This window comes from Dreissena polymorpha, chromosome 1, assembly GCF_020536995.1.
Source record: "Dreissena polymorpha isolate Duluth1 chromosome 1, UMN_Dpol_1.0, whole genome shotgun sequence".
NCBI classification, from domain to species: Eukaryota; Metazoa; Mollusca; class Bivalvia; order Myida; family Dreissenidae; genus Dreissena; species Dreissena polymorpha.
In genome coordinates, this window is record NC_068355.1 from 211187017 (window position 1) to 211209680 (window position 22664).

The window sequence follows — 22664 nt, forward strand, 5'->3', positions numbered from 1 at the left end:
CGTAAAAGATAATGAAATAATTCACTTTTTGTCTCATTAATAGTTTTTTTCTGTTCGAAATAAGTAATAATATTGCATATTTTTCTCTATAAACTACAGGAAAACATATATCACATATTTTTGATTTAATTGAAAGCCATACATTCAAAATCTAATACAATTTGAAGATTTCATATTATAAGTACAAGTATACCTAATTATAGTAGTTTGGCAAATGTGAACGATTATTTACTTAAACAACTTGACAATACTCATATAAATGTATTTATTTAATAAATTGCTCTTAAGATGTTTAAGTATCAGACATCTTCTACTTAGCATTTTGTTAGCGGTTTAAGAAGTCTATAAATAAAGTGATTCAAAAATTATATATAACGTTTATCGTTTCTGGTTGAGTTTATGTAATGCAACTACTTAATGAGTGAATTTTTCTGAACTAATTGACCTCTACTCTCTAGGCCCCGGTGTTTGTTCCGGTTTCTCTTCTGACCGTTCACCCGACCCCGATCAGTGACGTCACGACAACGGCTAGGTCTCTCTATGCATTTGACATCACGGACACGAACCCAATTACGTGCACAGTCGATAACACCAAGTTTGAAATCAAAACGGTTGGATCAGGTTCGTATTATTTACAAATATAAGAAAAAACTTTAAAAAAGTACGCCCCGCCTGCACTGGAGTTTCGTTTCGGAAATGCCTATAAACGAAACTTTCCATTAAGGCGGAAAGTGTCGTCCCTAATAAGCCTGTGCGGACTGCACAGGCTGCTGTGTGATTATTTTTAATGAACAAGAATTACGCTCTATTTTCTCTAAACGAGTCATCTGACCAACAATAAACAAACTCTTTGGATAGTTCATACTGATACATATAGTGAGTTTTATTTTTATTTTCTTTAAACATTTAGGCTGACTATGTTTTCACTGTTTTCATTTTTTGAACTTATTTTAAAAAAATGTAATTTTGCACTTATTTGAATATGTTAAATGAATTATTTATATTTTCTTCATTTTTTTGTTAAATATGTTTTATTTCTTATTATATTTATATATAATTTTCATATAATTTTCGTTTTTATTACATTACTCTGATTTTATTCAATAATTTATATTTTTAGTTCTTGCAGTATTATTGTCAACTAGTTAAAGTTTGCAATTTGTTTTATCTGCAGCCTACGAACTTTGGCTGAAGGCGGGGTCAGCGAGTACGCTGAATCATGACGTCACCGCTGTAGAATCCATGACGATCACGTGCAGTGACGGGACGGACCAAATCACCAGCAGTTACAAGGTGGACATTTCGGACGCGGTACGTGTACATTTAAGCGGCGCTCTGGGAAAACGGGTCTTAATGCAAGTGCGTACAGTGTCGTCTGAGATTAGCCTCTGCAGTCCGCTTGTACGGCATTTTACTTTTAAAGCCCCATTACTACTCAAAATCAACGAAAATTTCGTACAATATTTCGTAAAATAAAGTTGAACAATTAAAAATCAGTGTTCCTAATGGCAATTGCCGAAATTTCAACGCCAGATGTGGTCTGGTAAAATAGATGTTTGTAGACACAAAATGCTCGTTTTTATTATTGTTTTGCATATTTAATTCCATTTTAGTTTCCCGCAACGATATGTATTCATACGACACATTAACACTAACATGGTACCATTTTAGTGTTCGTGTTTTGTATGAATAGATATATTTGCGGGAAATTAAAATGGAATTAATTGTGTCACAAATAAATAAAAACGAGAATTTTTTTATCTACAAAAATATATGTTATCATATGACATCTAGCGTTGAAATTGTGGCTATCGCTATAAGAAACACTGATTGCTTAGGTGTTAACTTTATTTTACGAAATACTTTATGAAATTGTCTTTGATTTTGAACGTTATAGAGGCTTTAAAGAAATTCTCTTTTTTATCAACAAATCCTGTTAAAGCGGAAAGTGTCGTCCCTGATCTGCCTCTGCATACTAGACAGATAAATCTGGTGCGACACTTAACGCACATGCATTAAGCCCCGTTTTACCCCAGCGCGGCTCATTTCTTTATCGAATTCACCGGTATTCTCTCCTACACGAGCACCGCAATCGAAAGACCGCATGAACGCAGTGTTTCGGAGTAGCTCGGTCTGTCGGTCTGTTGATGTGTCCGGAAAGCAGCGTCCAATACATCCCTAAGCTATGGACGGTTGCATTTGGTCAATGCAATGACAGATATATGAAATAATTCACATTTGTGGATCGCCAAAGCGTGGCGGGCGAAAGGGAGGGCGGGCGGCGGGGGGGCGGGGGAGGCGTGAGGATTGCGGTACAGGAGACGTTCGATTCCAGACATAGAAGTTGTGTATTTTAGTTCCCGATGTGAAGCAAACGGTATAATGAAGAAAAGCGTTTGTTTTAAGAAAATATGGCCTGATATTGCTTGGACAACATTGAAAAAACTAACTTTTTATATATTTGACGATTTTCTAAAGTTGTGACAGTGATTCCAAAAATAAAATAATAATGGATATAACTGAGCGAAAACACTATGGACATAGATATAAGCTATATATTCCGTTTGTAAGGGCGTAGACTTAGATATTATAGCCTACATCATGGGATACATTACACAAGTTGTTTTTTACCTCTCTATATAAAAAAAAATTCTTAAGATATTGCATATGCTTTACTTTCAAATTGAAAAAAAAAGAGTAAATCTTCATTAAAGGCCCCCGTTCTAACCAATTTTGCCGGTACTTCCGGTCCACTGGGTGACCTATCGCCAGTGGGCACTTCCGTACATCAGTTCACCGTTACCGACCAGGATGACGCTATTTCCTGTTCCATCAACGCGCCGGAGAGTGCAAAGTTTGGCATCACCAAGGTGGATACCGCTAACGGAGCTCAACGTAAGTTTGGTGACGTCATTACGTTACAGTGCAGACGTTGTTACGTTAGTTTGGTGACGGTAATACGTAAGTTTAGTGACGTTATTTTAATGATGATGATGATTGTGATAGTGGTGAATCCATTAATATGGTCATGATGATTGTTATAGTGGTTTTGTTGATGAGGAGTAGGAATATAATTATCAGTATACTGCTGCAGCTGCTGCTTATGATGATGATGTTATAGTGATGATGATGATGATGAGTAGGAGGAGGAGGAGGAGGAGGAGGTGGATGTTGATGATGATGAGGAGAAGGTGGATGAATTTTTGTTAATGCGAGTGTCAAAGAGATGCTTAAATGGTTTAAATATTGGTGACACCTTTTGCTAAGCCATCATTGTTAATTAGGTGCTTTTTTTAAAGGGTTCGACGTCAAGACGATTGCCCTGCTTGATTAAGACTCTGCTACGAGTTAAACAATCACCGTCACGTGCACTGATGCTATCAACACTGTGACGTCATCAAGGACCATCAATATAGCCGATGACGTACGCATAATAAAAATGAATAACTGAAAAACGATTTAATCATTTGTTAAAACATGTTTTCGAATAAGTTAATCGTTTATCGTTTATTATTTAGTAAATACTGTTTACTGAAGTCGATGTGAACGTTTAGCGTTTAAACTATTGACAAAAAAACATGTGTTTTGCACTGTCATAATTTTTCTCAATATACATTCTAGCACTCATTCCGTTGTAATTGGTATTCCACTGTTCGAAAAGTACGTCGGTCGGTCGCAATAGTGATACATCGATTTTGTCCGGATTCCTCGGTTAGATAGATCTCAACAATCGTGATACATGGACTATTTCCGGAATCGTCCGTAAGATAAATTTATGCAATAAATCGCCTGATGATTCAAAGTTGGTCGGTCGGTCCCTAATAAATTTCTTTTCCCTTCGATATCAAGAGAACGCTTGGACTTACGATCATCAAAATGGGTATGCTGGTTACATATGACGCCCTTAATTTTTAAGGCAAAAACGTCAAATGTAAATGTCACAGAAGCTTGGAAGAAGAAATTCTTTCTCTATTAAAAACCTGTAAAGAAATGATTCTATGGTTTGACGTCGCGGTCCTGCATATTTTTAGAACGTCATGTGTTACTCTTCTGTTTTCGCTATTGCTTCAAACAGGTAATGAAGTTTCCAGATTTATAAGAAGATCACAATAAACCTACATATTGCTTTAGAAACCGGTTTTTACCGGACTTCCCGCTACGCTGTCGCCGGCGCGTGCCGACGGATTGCTGACGGGGCGTCACTTCGCACGTTCAGCGTCACGGACGCCAACGACCAGAGTTTCATAACTTGCTCAATTTAGGTAAGTAATTTCTGGGATTACTATATAAAAATCGTTATATTGAGTATAATCGTAAAATTCTGGAAATATCAACTATAGATTTTGTATGTAAATTGTATAATTACTATTACTTTTTATACACCCATCAAGTACACAAACAATGAAAAAAAGCCCACGGGCTGTTTGTTTTGTAAGTGTTTTTTACATGTAAACTTCAACAAAAAGCTTTTGCTATTGAGACTTAACATATAAATACCAGTACAAAAAAGCAAATGGGAAAAGAACTTGACAGTAAGAAAACTTTGAAAAAGCATTAACTTTAAAGTAAACTTGTTGATATAGTGTTCTTTTGTTCAACTCATGACTGCATAAAAATAAATACCGGTATTTTCACAATTGGCGCAGTAATGTGTGCAAATAAGAAGCTTTCTTATTTATTGTGCATTTAAATCGATTACCAACCGAAACCAATAAACATCCAATTATCCTCTATGTGAGAATGCCGTGGTGTTATAGATATGGTGTCCGCCTAGCGACAGGGCGTTCATATGTGCGATCCCCATTGTGGGAGTTCTCATTATATCCTCCCAAAGACACCAAGTACTGGATCTAACCAGGAATCGGACTCGATAGAGTTTGAATAACCTTTAGATTCTCGATGCATTCGAGCAACAATAAATAGGTGTAAAGGTACAGGTATCGTCTCCTTACGCCACAGGCGCCACAGGACAGCTTCTTCAACGTGGTTCCTGTCACGGCGCCGACATTTGCCATCTGGGTGAAAGCCGGCGTGAAGTTGGACGCGGCGACGTCACCTCTCCTCGTTAACGTTCAGTGCGTTGATGACAGATCGCCGGCGAATATCATAACCGAAACGTTCACGTGTCCCTTACTTGATAAGGTACCATACAAACCATTTTATTTGTCGGAATTAATTTCGTGATTTTTTGTTTTAAAAATGTCTTTTCCTTGGACACGTTAATCTGTGAAGTACTGCGAAGTCCATATTATACGGTCTACTCTAATTTTCGTGGACTTCGTGGGTTCTCAATCACGCAGTTAACTGCTCAAAGAACGTTTACTGCTCCCTTACTTGAGAAGGTACTTCGAAATCATTTTTATCCTATAACCAGATAAAAATCGATACTATAACAACGATCTTATAAACTTAAGCTTTATACTATCGCTATTTTTAGATCAGATTTGGGATTTTCCAAAAAATGGAGAATACGTTTTTGTCAATTACGGAAAGATAAAATCGTCATAAAATGCGATGTTTTATAATTATTAATGGAAAAGGGGATGAAATAATAGAATATTATGTGAGTTTTGAATAAATATCAAGTTTATCATGCTCGGCTCGAACCATGGTAGCGCTCGGCACGCCTCGCGCTAACATGGTTCTAAGCCTCGCGTGATAAACTTGATCTTTATCCAAAATTCACATAATATTCTCTTTATATTTGTGGCCATGATATTTTGTTGCCTAAAATACATTTTCGTACGCAGGTCAATTTTGTGGATTTTCAATTTAGGAAGAAATGTTGAAATTAAAGCGGGTATATACGATCTTATACGATCTTGTCAAATATTTATTTATTAATATAAAATGTGTAAAAACTTATTATACATATATTTCAATATAAACTAAAATAAAAGTTAAGAAGAACATGTGTCGAAAAATGCTAAATAAGCCAGATATTTAATTCTGAAATCGAAAAAGGCTGTACAGCCGAATTCGCCAGCATGTATATCATGCATGTACGATGTGAATCTAAATTTAGTTTAACGGTTCATTTGAAATTCCTGCAGCGATATCGATTCATACGACACACGAACACTTACTAAAAAGACGAATGCATCGGTTATTGTAGGAAAATAATTACGAATTATCTTCGTCACAATCGGCTCGGGGCGCTAATTTGTATTTGCTGTATTTTATGAAATTCGTCTTAAATGTATCATTTTTCTTGCATATTGTGTGTTATTATAACATATTTGTATACATATTTTACAATTCAGCACATATAAAAATCGTATATACCCGCTTTAAATTCGTGGATCGGTAAACCCACAAAATCAACGAACATTAACCCATTTATGCCTAACGTCTAGAAAAAAATGCCTTGGCAAACAGCGTTGACCCAGATGAAACGCCGCATGATGCGGCGTCTCATCAGGGTCTGCGCTGTTTGCTTAAATGATTTTTTGTAAGACCTATTCTAAATATAGAAATAAATATACTAGACATCCCTAATTTTGGAAATAAATTTATCCAATTTGGAAGGATGGGAGAGTCCACTACGCATAAATGGGTTAGTGTATCACAAATAATAATCATTGTACTTCATTTGTCTCGCAATATTATAGTGCTCACAAAAATATTGTCCATCCGAATCTGTGACATCTTCATATTCGTTATATTGTGATATTGTTTTTTAAAAGCCTGATATTTTAGACAAAAAATTAATACATACGTGATTTTAATATTCTGTATTTTCAAGAACATTTTTTTCTCAAAAATTGAAAATTAACATATCCTTTTTTTATAGTAACATAAATACTCAAACTCAACGAATATTTCGCAAAATATTTCGTAAAATAAAGTTAACCCATACGAAATCAGTGTTCCTTATAGCAATAGCGAAATTTTCAACGCTATATATGGTATGGTAACATAGATTTAATGAGATACAAAATGCTCGTTATTACTTTTTTTGCGACAAAAGATTCCATGTTAATTTCACGCCACGATATCCGAATATTTACCAGCGAACTCGATACTGGCTCCGGGCAGCGTCGTAATCATGAGAACTACCACATATTTCGCAATTTAGGATATTGCTATATGTAGCATGAATTTTTTTGTGTTAACTTTATTTTTCGAAATATTGTAAGAAATATTCGTTGATTTTGAGTGTTGATGGGTTTTGAACATATCCTTGTTTTTTTAAGCAAACGATGTTGCACATTCAAGCTGATTTTGTTCACAGCGGTACTATTGTACACAAACATCTTTTCACCTGTTCTGTTAGGTGACACGGTATTTCGTGTATACACATTCAATCTTTTGGAATTTAACATAGATTTTCTTTCTGACAGAAACATGTATAGTGAAAATTGCCGGTCGCTTTTCATTTGTCAAATTGACTTCCACAACTGGTCAAGAACTTGAACGTCAAAGACATAGAACACTATAATTGATCAATTGTATACAAGAACAAAAACAATAACAACAACGACAACACCGACAACAACAACAACAACTACAAATACTACTTCTACTATTGATCATCTATTTATTTATATGTCATTCGGTTAACAGTTCAGATTTTGAAAACGAATGCTATACATGTTTTATATTAACCATTGACTTTAGCAATTCATTTTTTAAAGTTGAGCAATTCATTTTAAAATACTCCTCATATTTCATTAACTGTGTTTTTATGTAGAACGCTTAACATCCATCTATATAATCACATATTGCACGGATTTTACTAATAAAATACAGGTCTTTACTGTAACAAAAAAATCATGGTATTTTATATTTTTAATAGCCTCCGACGTTCGTTACGGGAATTCCCGGCACATCTCCGTCTATTTCCGACTCGACCGTCACCGCGACGTCACTCGGTGTCTTCACCGTTACCGATCCCGACACGACATGCAGTATTACGTCAGTGTATGAGATCAGACCCGTGACGACACCGGCAGATCTTCAAAAGCCGGGTATGGCGTCTTTTAATAACGGATTAAGTCTTCTCAATAATAAGTCATTTTGTGGAGCACGCTTGATAAAAGCTCGATACAGAAGTCTCAATGGTGTATGCGAGTAAGCGCATGCATTCGATCTTACTCCGACTGTAAGTTCGTCGGTCACCAAGTGAAGCGTGTCGAGTGTACATCCGCCTCCCTAACTCAAAAAGTCTAGGTTACGCTTTGTTGTAAAAGTGTGACATCGTGAACAAGATCCTTAAAGGCCACACCATTTTAAATAAATTTTAAACAACCAATATATTTTTTTTACCTTTAAACATGTCTTATTCTAGAGTTCCAAGTGTGGGTCAGTGCCGCCGTTACACAAGCGTCTATAGACTTCAATGACCAGGCGGTTCCGTTGCCGTTGACGATCACGTGTACGGATGGAAACACCGCCATCACGGGAACGTTCAACGTCAATATTGTCGACGAGGTTTGTATGGAACTGTTTTAAAAAGCAATGTTGGATGTTTTTATGGGTTCAGTGCATCTGCGTAAAGTGTCATCCCATAAGGATATTCGCCAGTGCAATCCGCATATACTACTCATGGACGACTCTTTCCGCTTTTGTGGATTTCATTTCGTTGAACGGAAGTCTCTTCTTCGCGAAAATCTTCATTATGTGGAAAAGTGTCGTCCCTGATTAGCCTGTGCAGACTGCACTTTACGCACATGCAGTAACAGGTTGCAGAGTCAACGGGGTTTGCCGGGTTTTACACATTTTTTTCTCTTGGCGACTTTAGCCTCCGGTGATATCAGTACTTCCGGCGATCGGAACGGCTATCAACGACGGTTTGCAGACGGTCGCCACAATCCTCCACACGTTCAGCGTGACAGACAGCGATGACGCCGTAAACTGCTCCGTGAGAGCGCCGCAAAACGCCCGTTTTGAAGTGGTACTCGCCACTAGCCCAGGTTGTCTGTCGTCGAATTTCAATGTTGCAAAAGTGGCTAAACAGAAATGAATTTTACTTTATATGTAAAACACATTTGAAATGAATTATAAGTCAATACCGCATAGTCTCGTGTAACGATTGCAAGTTAAAATCTGGTTTTCTGGAGTAAAATTTTCGTAAGATCTAGATAGGATCCAATTGTCTTAAACTCTTCAAGAGCCGTGCTCTGGGAAAACGGAGCTTAATGCATGTGCGTAAATTGTCTTCTCTGATTAGCCTGTGCAGTTCGCATAGATTAATTAGCCACGATACTTTCAGCTTAAATATTATTTTTTTTAATTCCATAAAAGCCCCGTTTTTGATAGAGGGCTGGTCATATTTCTACAAGCAAGAGTCTAAAGTATACCATTTCACGAGTTTCTTTCTCCCTCCGCTACAGTAAGAATCTCCTTTCCTCCAGTAGTCATTAAACAAACAAATGCTCATAATTACTTATTTCGGCGAGTTATTTTTTTTAACCGACCGACGAATTATGCTTGTTTTCAGCGTTCAATATCCGCGTTAAAGCGGGGGCGACGTTAGCGGCCGCCGATGGACATCACGTCATCAACGTGGATTGTACAGACAGCGTCAACACCGTCAATTACACGTTCACACAGCCAGCCTGTATTAATACGGTAGGCAATTTTATGTTACCCCCAACCCCCACCCCCCCCCCCCCCCCCCCCCCCCCCGCAAACAAAGGGTTTATTTACAAGTGAACTGTTACCTATTTCACTTTAGCCGCCGACTTTTGTTATATCATGAATGAAGCGTTCTATCACGCAATAATGTATTACGTTTATGTTTACCACTGCATTGGTATTTCACTTTAGCCGCCGACTTTTGTCTCCGGCATGCCCGGAAGTTCTGCGAGCATCTCTGACGCCACTGTCACACAGACGTTGCTCGGGAAATTCACAACTACAGACCCTGATACAACTTGCTCTGTGACGTCACCCGTAGCCTCTGCGTATGAGGTCAGAAAAGTGACGTCACCGGCGAATTCTCAACAACCTGGTAGAGAAATCATTGATCATAGTGTGAACGCCTACAATTTTAAGGCTCATGAACCACCACAAGGGTACATTTAGTAATGTTCAATTGGTCATTGTAGGTTCATCGGTTCAGGAACTATATGTACTTAAAAGTACCCGGATATTCATAAGTATACTACAAAGTACCCGTGGTACGGAAAATACATACTAAGTAAGAAAGTACCTAGGGATATGACCGGGTGCCTTTAAGCGTATTATTTGTACACGGGGTACAGTTAAGTGAACTTAAGAGTACTTAAGAGTACACGGGGTACTTCTAAATTGTAACTGAGCCGACAAAGCAATTGAACCAATAGAAGTCTCATCGTCGACCCGTCCGTTCATTCATCTTTTAATCGCATTTATTTTGCATTAGTATGTGAGATTATAAAACCTATCTCCTTCAATTTTAATGTAGCAGGGTTCGGTATAAGAAGAACTTATACTGCCTTGCATTATGAGCTAGCTTTTATAGCGACGCGGTACCGGGTTCGATCCCCGACCACATTTTAGTAAAAGAGCAGAGCTTTGATTCTGGCAATTCTTTCAAATTAAACATCGACATTCGTGACATTTCACAGATAACGTTTTATATAATATGTAATTGTTTCCTCACGAATATCCCAAGCTTGGTTAAATCGCGGCCGCAACTGAGTCTTTTCAAATTTCCTTGTAAACGGCCATCTAATCTGACAGTTTCTTCTTTTGCTATGTCTAACAATGCAGTATGACGTCATTAGTGTGTACAATATTACGTAATATATGTGTACAATATGACGTCATGTATGTGTTCAGTATGAGTCATGTTAACGTCATATATGTGAATAGTGTGGATCAGCTTGACGTTATCTTCTGGTACATTATGAGTCATGTCATATATGTGTATAGTATGACGTCATATATTTGTTTAACAGAGTTTGAAGTTTGGATCAAAATCACCGTTACTCAAGCATCTATCGACTTCAACGACCAGACCGTTCCGTTGCCGTTAACGATAAAATGTACTGACGGATACGTCGCGAATGATATCACGGGAACGTTTAACGTCAATATTGTCGACGAGGTTTGTATAAAACTGTTTTAAAAAGAAAATTTTTCGTATGTATATCTATTTATGCATACCTTTCAATACCAACTCTATAAAAACAACAACAACATTTTCATTGGCGCTACGTAATTTAACATAAATGGATTTTAAAGGGATCTTTTCACGCTTTGGTAAATTGACAAAATTGAAAAAAGTTGTTTCAGACTCGCAAATTTTCGTTTTAGTTATTATATTTGTGAGGAAACAGTAATACTGAACATTTACCATGGTCTAATATAGCCATTATATGCATCTTTTGACGATTTTAAAACCTAAAAATTATAAAGCGTTGCAACGCGAAACGATTGAATAATTTGGAGAGTTCTGTTTTTGTCGTTAAATTTTGTGAAACTACGAAGATTGCTTATATAAGGTATAAAATACGTCAATTATGTGTATTCGGCGGAATAGCTCAGTCAGCTAGAGCGTTTGTACTTCAGGACTCTGGCAGGACTCCAGGGGTCACTGGCTCGAAACCTGCTTCGGGCAATGTTCTTTTCCTTTTTTTAATTTTATTCTTGATTTTTTACTGGAGCTTTTACGATCCAATGTTTACAATTATCAATATAAAGCATTTAATGAATAAGTTAAAAAATGCCAAAATCTGTGAAAAGGCCCCTTTAAACTAACATAACAGACGTGACGTGTCAAGGTCAAAGGTCAAGGACACAATTCATGCTTTTGAAAGTTGGACCAATGTAGGTTTGTAAAAGGAGCAATTTCGGAAACGTTTCGGAGCACAGTATCAGCGACATGAATTAAGAAATGAAAAGTAAAAGGCATGAATTAATAGGTTTGAAATTTCTGTTAAGATTTTTAATGGACTTATTGACAGATTTTTGTATTAACGTAAAATATCATTAAATTGAATAAATAACAAAACTATAAGGTCTTGAACTGTTTAAAAACATAAACACAAGGAAGAGATCAAATAAGATCGTGCCGTAAGGATCGAACATAAAGGAAAAACTGACTCTGTACTTCTGAACCACGAATACTTGTGAAACTACATGTATAACGTAGTTTAAACCATATGTCGGTGAAACATTGTTTTGCTTCGACTAAAAGCGATATAAACGCTTTGTAATTTTTGTATCAATAAACAAACATATACTTTAACTATTTTAATCAAGTTGAGATATATATCTTGTATCAATAAACAAACATATACTTTAACTATTTTAATCAAGTTGGGAGATATATCTTGTATCAATAAACAAACATATACTTTAACCATTTTAATCAAGTTCGGAGATATATCTTGTATCAATAAACAACATATACTTTAACTATTTTAATCAAGTTCGGAGATATATCTTGTATCAATAAACAAACATATACTTTAACTATTTTAATCAAGTTGGGAGATATATCTTGTATCAATAAACAAACATATACTTTAACCATTTTAATCAAGTTGGGAGATATATCTTGTATCAATAGACAAACATATACTTTAACTATTTTAATCAAGTTGGGAGATATATCTTGTATCAATAAACAAACATATACTTTAACTATTTTAATCAAGTTGGGAGATATATCTTGCCTGTTTGAATAGTATGCAAACGAATTTTTTGAATCAATGCTTTTTTAATTTGTTTATTTTTTCATTTTATTTTTAAATCTTCATTTCGCCACTTTGAAAAAAATCATTTAATAAATCTATATGAACAATAACCATATTATCTTTCAAAATCATCAACAAATATCATGACTATCAAACAATCGTCATTTTGTCAGAAGATATATTTTAACGTAAAAAAAAAAGGAATTTCACAAGGATGTCCACTTTCCCTTCTATTTATTATATGCATCGTTCTGGGAAACTGGACTAAATGCTTGTTTGTGAAGTCTTTTCCCAGATTAGACTGTGCAATTCGCACAGGCTAAAAGGGACGCTACTTACTGCCTAAACATAATTCTCGTTAAGAAGAGAATTAATGTAATCATCTCTGATATGTAAGTGCGGACAGCGCAGGCTAATATGTGACGACAATTGACGCGGATGCTTTAAACCCTGTTTTCCCAGAGCAAGGCTCGTATACGTATTGCCCATTAAATTACAGTTAATTGTTTAACTACTGCCCCCAGTGATTACCTTACTACCCTCTACCGGAAGTTCCATCAACGATGGTTTGCAGGCGGCCGCGGCGACCATCCATACGTTCAACGTCACCGACAGCGACGACGTTGTCACGTGCTCCATACGAGCGCCGGAATCCACCTTTTTTGAAGTGGTAGCCGCAACTAGCCATGGTTCATGGTTTCACGATTACCCCCCACCTTTTAATCGCTTTTTATTAACAGAGTTATCTAATTTAAATTTTCGGCATTAAATTTCTTGTGGTATAAAAAACGACATGAAAATGAGCGGCTTTTTAATTTCCAAACAAAAACATAAGTCGGACTCTGGAATCGTATATTCGTAACCAAACCACGAAATCAACGATAATTCATGAGTTTCCTTGGCATGCGCGTTGTGTAAAAATGACGTCTCTATAAAAAAAGGTGGCAAAAATACCCGAGCGGTTTATGAAAAACAAGATTTTCGTTTTTTTAGTAGCATAATATTTTTTGCCATTGCTCTAGATGATTCCAATCGGGTTAGATATCGATATTTATTAAAGGTTTCGTTATAAAATCGGAATTTGACCTTTAATAATGATTTTACAGTAATTGCTAGTTAACAGAAACGTCGATCAGAGCCGCCGTTGTGTTTTCTATAGTCATTTGTCTAGTGATGTAAAGTTGCTTGGATTGCCATGTCAGTATGCAATAATATGCTCTCTTTTCCTACTGAAATATAAGCCAAACGTTTTCAACACAGATTCAAACAGTTCGTTAAATTCGTGATAACTATATATGATGCGTATAATATTCACAAACAATGTCTGTAATGAAAATGAAATAAAACCACTTTTCTTTTCAGCGTTCAGTATCCGCGTGAAAGCAGGAGTGACGTTGGCTGCAGCTGTCAGTCCGTACGTCATGATCGTTGATTGCACAGATGCCGTAACCGCCGTCAGTTCAACGTTTACCCAGCCAGTCCTTGATAAGGTACGTAATGCTGTTGTGGTATCGAAAACAAAATTGATTATCCATTGATGTTTGTATAAAATTTAAGAGAATTACATAAGAATTACAAAACTGAAACATATTTGAAAATTGGTTAAACTTTAGTGAAGTTATGCCAATTTGAACATTTAAAAAAAATATTGTTTTTTCTCCGCGAAATCTTCAAAAATACAATACAATATCTTACATTGCTGAGCATGTTTTTTCCAGCTGAAAATATGATAGTCCTTAAACATGTTATGAAGATTTACAAACATTTCATGCGTAACACTGTCAGGAGGGGAGGAGCTATATTTTAAATTAACAGGACCTAGTTGTTCTCAGGCCTCAATAAAATGAAACTATGATTTATGTTTAGCCACCATATACAGAGCAGGTAATCACGTGATAGTCAAGATGACTACGTCCATGCCAAGACAGTTATTTTTTGGCGTCTTATACCCTTTATTACATTAATTATTTTTTAAATGACGCTCACTATTCAGCCATATCAGTAAAATGTTTTGCGTTTCATATTAAAATTCGCTTTATATCTTGACTTTACTACCCGCCGATTTCCTTAGTGGAGCTGTAATTAGGTCATCCCGCTAAGTTTTATGTTTGAGCCGAGATCTAGGAAAATGTGATTTAATGCATGTGCGTAAAGTTTCGTCACATATAAGCCTTTGCCGTCCGCACATGCTAATCGGGCACTACATTTTCGCCCCAAACTGGAATTTTGCTCAGAAGAGACGGCATTTTTAAAGAAGATTACAATAAAGGCGGAAAGTGTCTTCCTTGATTAGCCTTGTACGACACTCTACGCACATGCGTTAAGTGGATTTTCCCAGAGCGTGATTCATGTGTTGCATTTAGGGTTTTATGCTTTCCAGTGGTTTATAGAGAAATATCAGTCAATTAAAAATGACAATGCACTGTTTAAAACAGTGAAAGTAACAGTGAAATAACGTTATTGTTTATATGTCGTGATGCCATTATTTTAGAGTAATTCTCCAGGTTAAATACCAAAAAAGTCATTTGTAAGCATAAAATAAAATTTAATTGCTTTGCTGGAAAATCGATTTAAATTCACTCGTGATCATCGATTTGTTTATGTGATCAAACCTGAATTAAAATCCATATTCTACCAGATCCACCAAATATCCTCTATTTCTTTTATTCCGAGTAGCCGCCGACATTTGTATCTGGGATTCCTGGGAATTCCCCTGACGTCTCAGACGACAACGTGATTGCGACGTCACTGGGAAAGTTCACAACTACGGACCCTGATACCACGTGTTCTGTGACGTTACCTGTGACAACCGTTTATGAGATCAGAAAAGTGGCGTCACCGACCGATCCCCAGAAACCGGGTAACAATTTAGAAAATAATAAATGGGCCGCGCTCTGTGAGAAAGGGGTTTAATGCATGTGCGGAAAGTTTCATCCCATATTAGCCTGTGCAGTATGTATCAGAAACGACACTTATCGCTTTTGTGATATTTTTCGTTTAAAAAAAGTCTCTTCTTAGCAAAAATTCCAGTTTAGGCGGAAAGTGTTTGCCGGATTAGCCTATGCAGACTGCACAGGCTTATCTGGGAAGAAACTTTGCGCACATTAAACCCCATTTTCACAGAGCGGTTCGCTTAATGTTTTTTTAAGGGAGGCGCCGTAACAAACATACCACATAAGTAAACATACCACATTACACATACCACATAAGTTAACATAACACATATGTAAACATAAAGCATAAGTTAACATAACACATAACTAAACATAACACATAAGTAAACATGACACATAGGTAAACATAGCACATACGAGCTTCGTTCTTGGAAAACGGGGCTTAATGCATCTGCGTAAAAGGTCGTCTCAGATAAGCCTGTGCATTCCGCGTACGCTCAGACGACATTTTCCGCTTTGAAATATTATTGCGTGAAGGCTGAAATCTAGAACCATAGTTTTACAGAGTTTGAAGTGTGGATCAGTAACGCCGTTACCCAGGCGTCTATCGACTTCAATGACCCGCCTGTTTCCCTTACGTTAACAATCAAGTGCACTGACAGGAACGTTCTTAATGACATCACGGGGACGTTTAACGTCAACATTGTCGACTCAGTAAGTTGCGTTCACGTTATTATAGGGTATGGGAATCCTGATGAATTGCTTGGAAAGCACTAAACTATTTGTATAAATTTAAAAACTCTTTGAAAAACGACCAGCCCTGATGGTTTAAAATGCACTTTCAAAAACTGCTGTACATCGTTATATATGTTTATTTAAACAGTGACACTTCGACTCGATTGTTTTTCACTTGAACCCATGCACGCAATTGCGCGTAAGCCTGCCGTCACACCTTTAATGTTGTTTGCTTTGGAGTTTAACAACGTTGTGTTTGAAAAAATGAGCCTCGCTCTGAGAAGACCGGGTTAAATGCATGGGATTTTCAAAGTGTCATTCCATATTAGCATAGGCGGAAAGTGTCGTTCCTGATTGCTTGGGAAGCTCCGGCTTTCCCAGATGTTTGTTTCATATATTGGGCATTTGGTCTTTGAATATTAATAACAATTATTGACTTGACGTGTAATTTTGTCTCGCTTAAAATTCATCGAAAACCCGTGTCGAATGGCAACTAGTAACAGAAAATATTCCAAAGTGATGACGTAATATCCTGTGAAATGATTATATTATTTGACCTCAGCCGCCGGTTTTCACCGCACTGCCTGCGACCGGAACTAACATTTTCGACGGTCTTAAGCACGCCACCGAGACCCTTCACACGTTCAGCGTCACCGATAGCGACGACGCCGTTAACTGCTCTGCAAGAGTGCCGGAAAACGCCCTTTTTGAAGTAATTGCCGGTGTCGCATCAAGTAATAAACTGGAAAAAATAATACAAAAATTAAGCTTCGTTCTTGGGAAACTGGTTTTAATGCATATGCGCTGAATGTCGTCCCTGAAAACTGTGTTTAATGCATATGCGCTGAATGTCGTCCCTGAAAACTGTGTTTAATGCATATGCGCTGAATGTCGTCCCTGAAAACTGTGTTTAATGCATATGCGCTGAATGTCGTCCCTGAGCGGACCCAGGCCAACAAGGAACGACACTTTTCGCTTTTATATGTTGTTTTTGTTTTTATGAAGTCGATTCTACACGACAATCCAGCTTAAGCGGAAAATGTCGTCCCTGATTAGCCTGTGTCGACTGCACATGATAATCTGGACGACACTACGCAGATGCATTAAGCCTAGTTTTCAACGAACGAGGCTCATGAAGTTTAAGTTTTATATGATACTAATGTTTCATTGGCTAAGTCAGTTCACGTCGAGGCGCCATTTTCTACTGTATGATGTCACAGTAGCGTTTTTAATCATATCGTTATGTTGATATTAAAGTTGCCTGATATGATTTTTATATCCGGTTAGTTACTAGTAGGCGTTGTTTTATAATCAATAATATAATACTAGGGATCAACTTTTTAGTCATCTGTTTCAATAAAAAGGTAAAAACGATTCAAATTTAACAAAAAACAACAACAATTTGATACTAAGATGTAATATATTTTAAGCACAAATGCCATGAAAAAAAAGTACCATACAAATGTAAAGCGCACGTGCTAATGACGTTATGCATACATATATATTCTACCTAAAAAATCAACGTTCTAGCGATTATATTTTATTATCTGTTTAAAATGTGTTCACGGATGTATGATACACAGAAAAATAGGCTATTGTCCTATTGTTTTATAAAATATTATACTTGGCTCGAATATCCAAAGATAATATTATTATTTAAGCCTGATCTGATATATATTGCAATGCAAAAGGGCAGTGATAAATTATTATCTATACTTCTAGTAAAGATATGTTCTTGTAGGTAAACGTTAAATGACGTCATAAATGTTAACAAGATGACGTCATCAAATGCATTATACAGTACAGCTAATTGTCCGCTTAGTGCTTTAGGGGTCATTACTTGGATTTCTGCATCAGCGCATGCATGTATTATTGGTGTGCCTTAAATAGTGTAGGAGTTATAATCGGCAATCGGCAAATTGTTTGTATACGGACACACAGACGGTCAGACAGACAGACAGACAGGAAGACGGACGGGCAAGGACAGGAAGTAAAACAGACATAAACACACACGAATATTGCGAATCCAGCATACCCTTATACGTTGTCTTTACTAAATCGATAGTTTTAATTGAATGTATAAGTATCCATTATTAGGCTGCAGCTTTGAATATTTTGAAATAGTTTACACAACTAAAGATAGACTTCAGGTGATCATAACATGCAACGTAGACGCTGTTTCGTGCGATTTGGAATAAAAACAAGAACACGCTTTTGTACCAATTCAGTTTTGTTTATTTTATATAAATATTAGATTGTGTTATTTTAATTTTAAACGTAAATAAAATATGAATTCATCGCAACAACTGTTTGTATTACATATAACATATTCAAACATATTTACATGTTATTTTATGTTACATATATACAAATATATTTACATATACAACATATAAAATTATTTAAATATTAACATATTTAGCAACCATTAATAATAATAACAAAGGCACAACTTTGAACATTATGCGATAAAAAGAATAATAAGAGCAGCGTTTTGGGAAAACTGGGTTTAATGCATGTTAACATGCAAATCAGGGACGACAGTCTCCGCTTTTATGGTATTTGTGTTTAAAGAAAGTCTCTTCTTAGCGAGAATCCAGTTTGGGCGGAACATGTCGTCCCTGATAAGCCTGTGACTTATTAGATCTACCATAATTAACAAGAGTTGAAGCGAATACGTGTAAATATCGCTTGTCATTGATGTATGATATTAAATCGTTACGTATAACACACGAACTGTTTTATCAATACTTGTCATACATTCAAAAATGTGTGAATAGCATAACTTATACATCGATACCGCATTATACGCATTTGTTCACACCAAAAATGTACGCTTAACAATTAAAACATTCACAGAACACAAACATGATGATTTGGGTACAAAATAAGTCGGATGAACAATATTACATTCAATACGGAAGCACACTGGAGATTTTCTCCCAGAAAATCAAAACACATGTGTAATTGTATAAATCCGTCCAGACCTCGACGTCATGAGATAAAAGGTCCGAATCAACGAAACCTATTTGTAACATCGTCACAACTAACGCATGCGTTTGTTCATTTCGTTGTCACAGACGAACAATTGATGCTTATTCCATAGGGTATGCCAGCTTTTTCCGGATGCGACATCTGGATGCCTGCGCATTTTTTCGACAAGAGCCGGAAACCGCCAAATGTGATCACGAGATTACATGACGCTGCATCAATCCAGGAGGTCACTAGTTCTTTTATTGTCGGGACGTCGCCCGTTCCATACGCCAACCTTACGCGCTTCCATCATTATAAACTCCTCGACGTCAATGCCGTAAAAAAACTTCGATTTTGTCGAGGCTCATGCCCGACGCGCCGTTGCTAGGCATGGTCTCCTTTGTTACGGCCGTCTGCGCATGCGCGCTGAGTGCCGCAGCGTCCAGTGGGCCTCCGAGGTAGTCCCGGGTGGCCAGCTCTAGGTTGCATTCCGGGAGAGCTGAAATGAAGACAGAAACTCTTTGCTTACAAAATATACGTTATTTTATTAAGTCACTTTATTCACCTTGCGAAATGTGTATTACTAAATTAAATTTATTTAATCAGTAAGCTATTGCATGTTTCGGTGGGTTGTGTCTCATGAATTGGTTGTGCGACAGTCCCGCTGTCACAATCATACACTAATATATTTATTATATACATGTACCTTATTATGGCCAAATGCAACGTAACATGCCATCAATCAAACAAAGTATTAATAACTCGATACAAAAAGGAGAATGTTGTAGAAAAAGCGAAAACACAGTTTTTCGATAGTTCAAACCAATGAATACGGAAAATGATTTATAATCGTCAAACAAACGGGACACCTGTCTATTTTTTCTATACTTTATTTGCACCAATGTTTGAATGTGATTATATGTTGATACATAATTTATGCCAACACGTATCTATGGATATGGGCCGTGCTCTGTGAAAACGGGCTTAAATGCATATACGTAAAGTGTCGTCTCAGATTAGTCTTTGCAGTCCGCACAGGCTAATCAGGGACGACACTTTCCGCTTTATGACATTTTTTTTGTTTTACAAAAGTCTCTTCTTAGCAAAAATCAAGTTTTAACGGAAGTTTCTCCCCTGGTTAGCCTGTGCGGACGGCCCAGGCTAATCTGGGACCCACATGCATAATCCCCATTTTTGCAGAGCGCGGCTCATATATAATTAACACCACAGCGTACCTGTGTTATTAACACAACTATGTTCTATAGATATGTTGCCAACATGTACCTATATGCAAATAAGGACAACACCTAAATATGTTTATATGTAATTATTTCCAGCACGTACCTCGGATGTGATTCAGCAGATGAAAGGTCGGAATGACAGACTGCGGGTCCAACATGTGCAATTTCACGAACAGTGTGTTCATCGCCATGTTGTATTCCTCCTCTGTCACATGACCGCGGACTATTTTTGCACCCATTCCATCGTCCAAGAGGGCTCCGTCATGCGCTCAATAATACGCTCCGCCCACTCCGGCCTGAAAGTAGTCGTTCGTTTTTTTTATAAATTCCCACATGGTCGACAACACGGCAAACATTCGAGGCATATTTCTTGCTTTTCCAACATAAAAAATCCACGAAATTTCGTGTCCATGAAAAAGTTGTAGTTTGTTTAACCACGAAATTTCTTGCCAACGAATGTAAATAATTAAACATTCTTTAAAAAGACAGAGAACAAGCTTAACCATCATCGTCAATGAAGTCTTGCAAACTGATGTTCGTCCGTGCGTCTCTCACTACGGACGGGTACAGAGCGCAGTACATGGAGAACCCTGGAGAAAACAAAAACAACAAATAACAAGTCCGGTCGGACTTTCGAGGTTTCAACAGTAGTAATATTACGGCGTTCAGCTCACTCATTTCCTCGATTACATGGTTTTCCAATGCTAAAATACTTAGTGATGCCAGTAAGGCTCGATTGGTCATTTTCGGCTCGGGCACTACTTACATATTTCCCGGGTATTCTTAAGTATACTTACATGTACCCCGGGTACGGTAAATATACTAAAAGGTTCCCCGGAAAATTAACGCTAAATCGGTCGTTCAGGGCTATTTTGTTGTACTTAATTATATTCACATTGTTGTCAATTTTCTGTTAAATGGCCTCTTTATAACCGAAACTCATACTCAAAAAGTATGTTGATTCAGTTTTTTTTAAAAGAGAAGTTTGTTTAAGATAATCGGTAGCGCGTTTTACGACATCGGATTTCGGGCGGGAATACAACTTGGGTACAGTCTATTATCGACCGGGTACGATTGAGTATATTTACCGTACCCGGTGTATATGTAAGTATACTTATGAGTACCCGGGTTACATGCAAGAAGTACCCGCGCCCACAATGACCAATCTAGCGCTAGTAAGCGATAACTACCCTGCGTGAATCAGGGGCAGGAGCAGAACATAGAAAGGTAATCGACCACATAACTATTTATTGTGTATATTGAAATTTAATCGGTTTATCGTTCTCCTGTGTTTTTTGCGAATTACACAAGCTATAATATAGAGAACTTAATAAATATTCAATTATCAAATCAGTGCAAAATAAAGTTAAATATTATAGATATGTTTTACTTTTTAATTTAATTTTTCTTTAGACTCAAAATGAAATTGAGGGTCAACGATATCCGGCCTAAGGTTTGTGAATGACGTCATTTTTAAGTGCTTGGTCACTTCTTATATTTATTATGCAGATACTTCTTTGTTAATAATCAATGGCATAAAGCAATATTTACCCAATTTCTTCTAATGTACGCTAGTATACAGTTCAGTCAGCACACTTTCCAAGCTATTCTTTTCGATCATACAGTAAAACTTGTACGGATCCTCTCCTTTTGAAATGGCCTCGCAAATGACTGCAACCGCCAGGCTGTGAATCGGAAATCCCCGTAAATCTTCGTCGGTTATTCGGGGATCTTTCGTCGCTTCCGGAAAAAATACTTCGTGAACACTTGGGTGTAGTTTAATGCAGTTCAGCAGCAGATCACGTGACTCTTGCGTCACTAAATCGACGCCATTTTTAAATGGCGTCAATTATTGCAAAATGTCTAAAGTCAATCCATTATGTTTTGGTTTACTTGGTCCGGAAAATAGTTTGAAACCTTTATCTTCATTTCTCTTCTTAATAACTGGACGTTTTACTGTCTTAAAAGAGGACACTCTTTGTACTTCAACATTCAACCTGTTCGGCTTTTCTCCACTCTGGAGTTACTTGCTTTTGACACTTTTGTAACCTCAGACAATGAAGTTACTCGCAAATAAGTAGTCTTTACTTTCGTGTTCTTGAATGTCGTTGCATTATATTTTGAGAAAATTGTAGATGTCTGAAAGATAAGGAACGCTTATAGCAGTATTCCAACAATGTATTTGAAAAATG

At 36.9% G+C, this 22664-nt stretch overlaps 2 protein-coding genes and 2 long non-coding RNA genes across 7 annotated transcripts in view; 3 read left to right on the top strand and 1 right to left on the bottom strand.

Annotated features, from left to right (window-relative positions):
• Nucleotides 1–22664, top strand: part of LOC127864858 (uncharacterized) — a 322960-nt gene that overhangs the window by 225180 nt on the left and 75116 nt on the right. The gene's annotated exons all lie outside the window — the stretch shown is intronic.
• Nucleotides 9439–11029, top strand: LOC127864871 (uncharacterized). The gene is made up of 3 exons (XR_008042331.1): nucleotides 9439–9573; nucleotides 9772–9955; nucleotides 10887–11029. It is a non-coding gene; the product is annotated as an uncharacterized LOC127864871 (long non-coding RNA).
• On the top strand, nucleotides 13701–16957 carry LOC127864860 (uncharacterized). 2 transcript variants are annotated; one of them, XM_052404763.1, is made up of 3 exons: nucleotides 13701–14119; nucleotides 15306–15489; nucleotides 16821–16957. In XM_052404763.1, exons 1-3 carry the CDS (start codon nucleotides 13925–13927, stop codon nucleotides 16856–16858), a joined length of 417 nt encoding a protein of 138 aa, XP_052260723.1. In that variant the 5' UTR covers nucleotides 13701–13924; the 3' UTR covers nucleotides 16859–16957. The 2 variants fall into 2 exon arrangements, with proteins under 2 accessions (XP_052260723.1, XP_052260722.1); XM_052404762.1 differs by lacking the exon at nucleotides 16821–16957 and adding an exon at nucleotides 16089–16357.
• Nucleotides 18695–22664, bottom strand: part of LOC127864867 (uncharacterized) — a 5642-nt gene continuing 1672 nt past the window's right edge. The window contains exons 2-4 of the long non-coding RNA XR_008042326.1: nucleotides 22024–22611; nucleotides 20576–20768; nucleotides 18695–19730 (exon numbers count right to left, since the gene is read on the bottom strand). This is a non-coding gene — a long non-coding RNA (uncharacterized LOC127864867). The remainder of the gene's footprint in view (nucleotides 19731–20575; nucleotides 20769–22023; nucleotides 22612–22664) is intronic.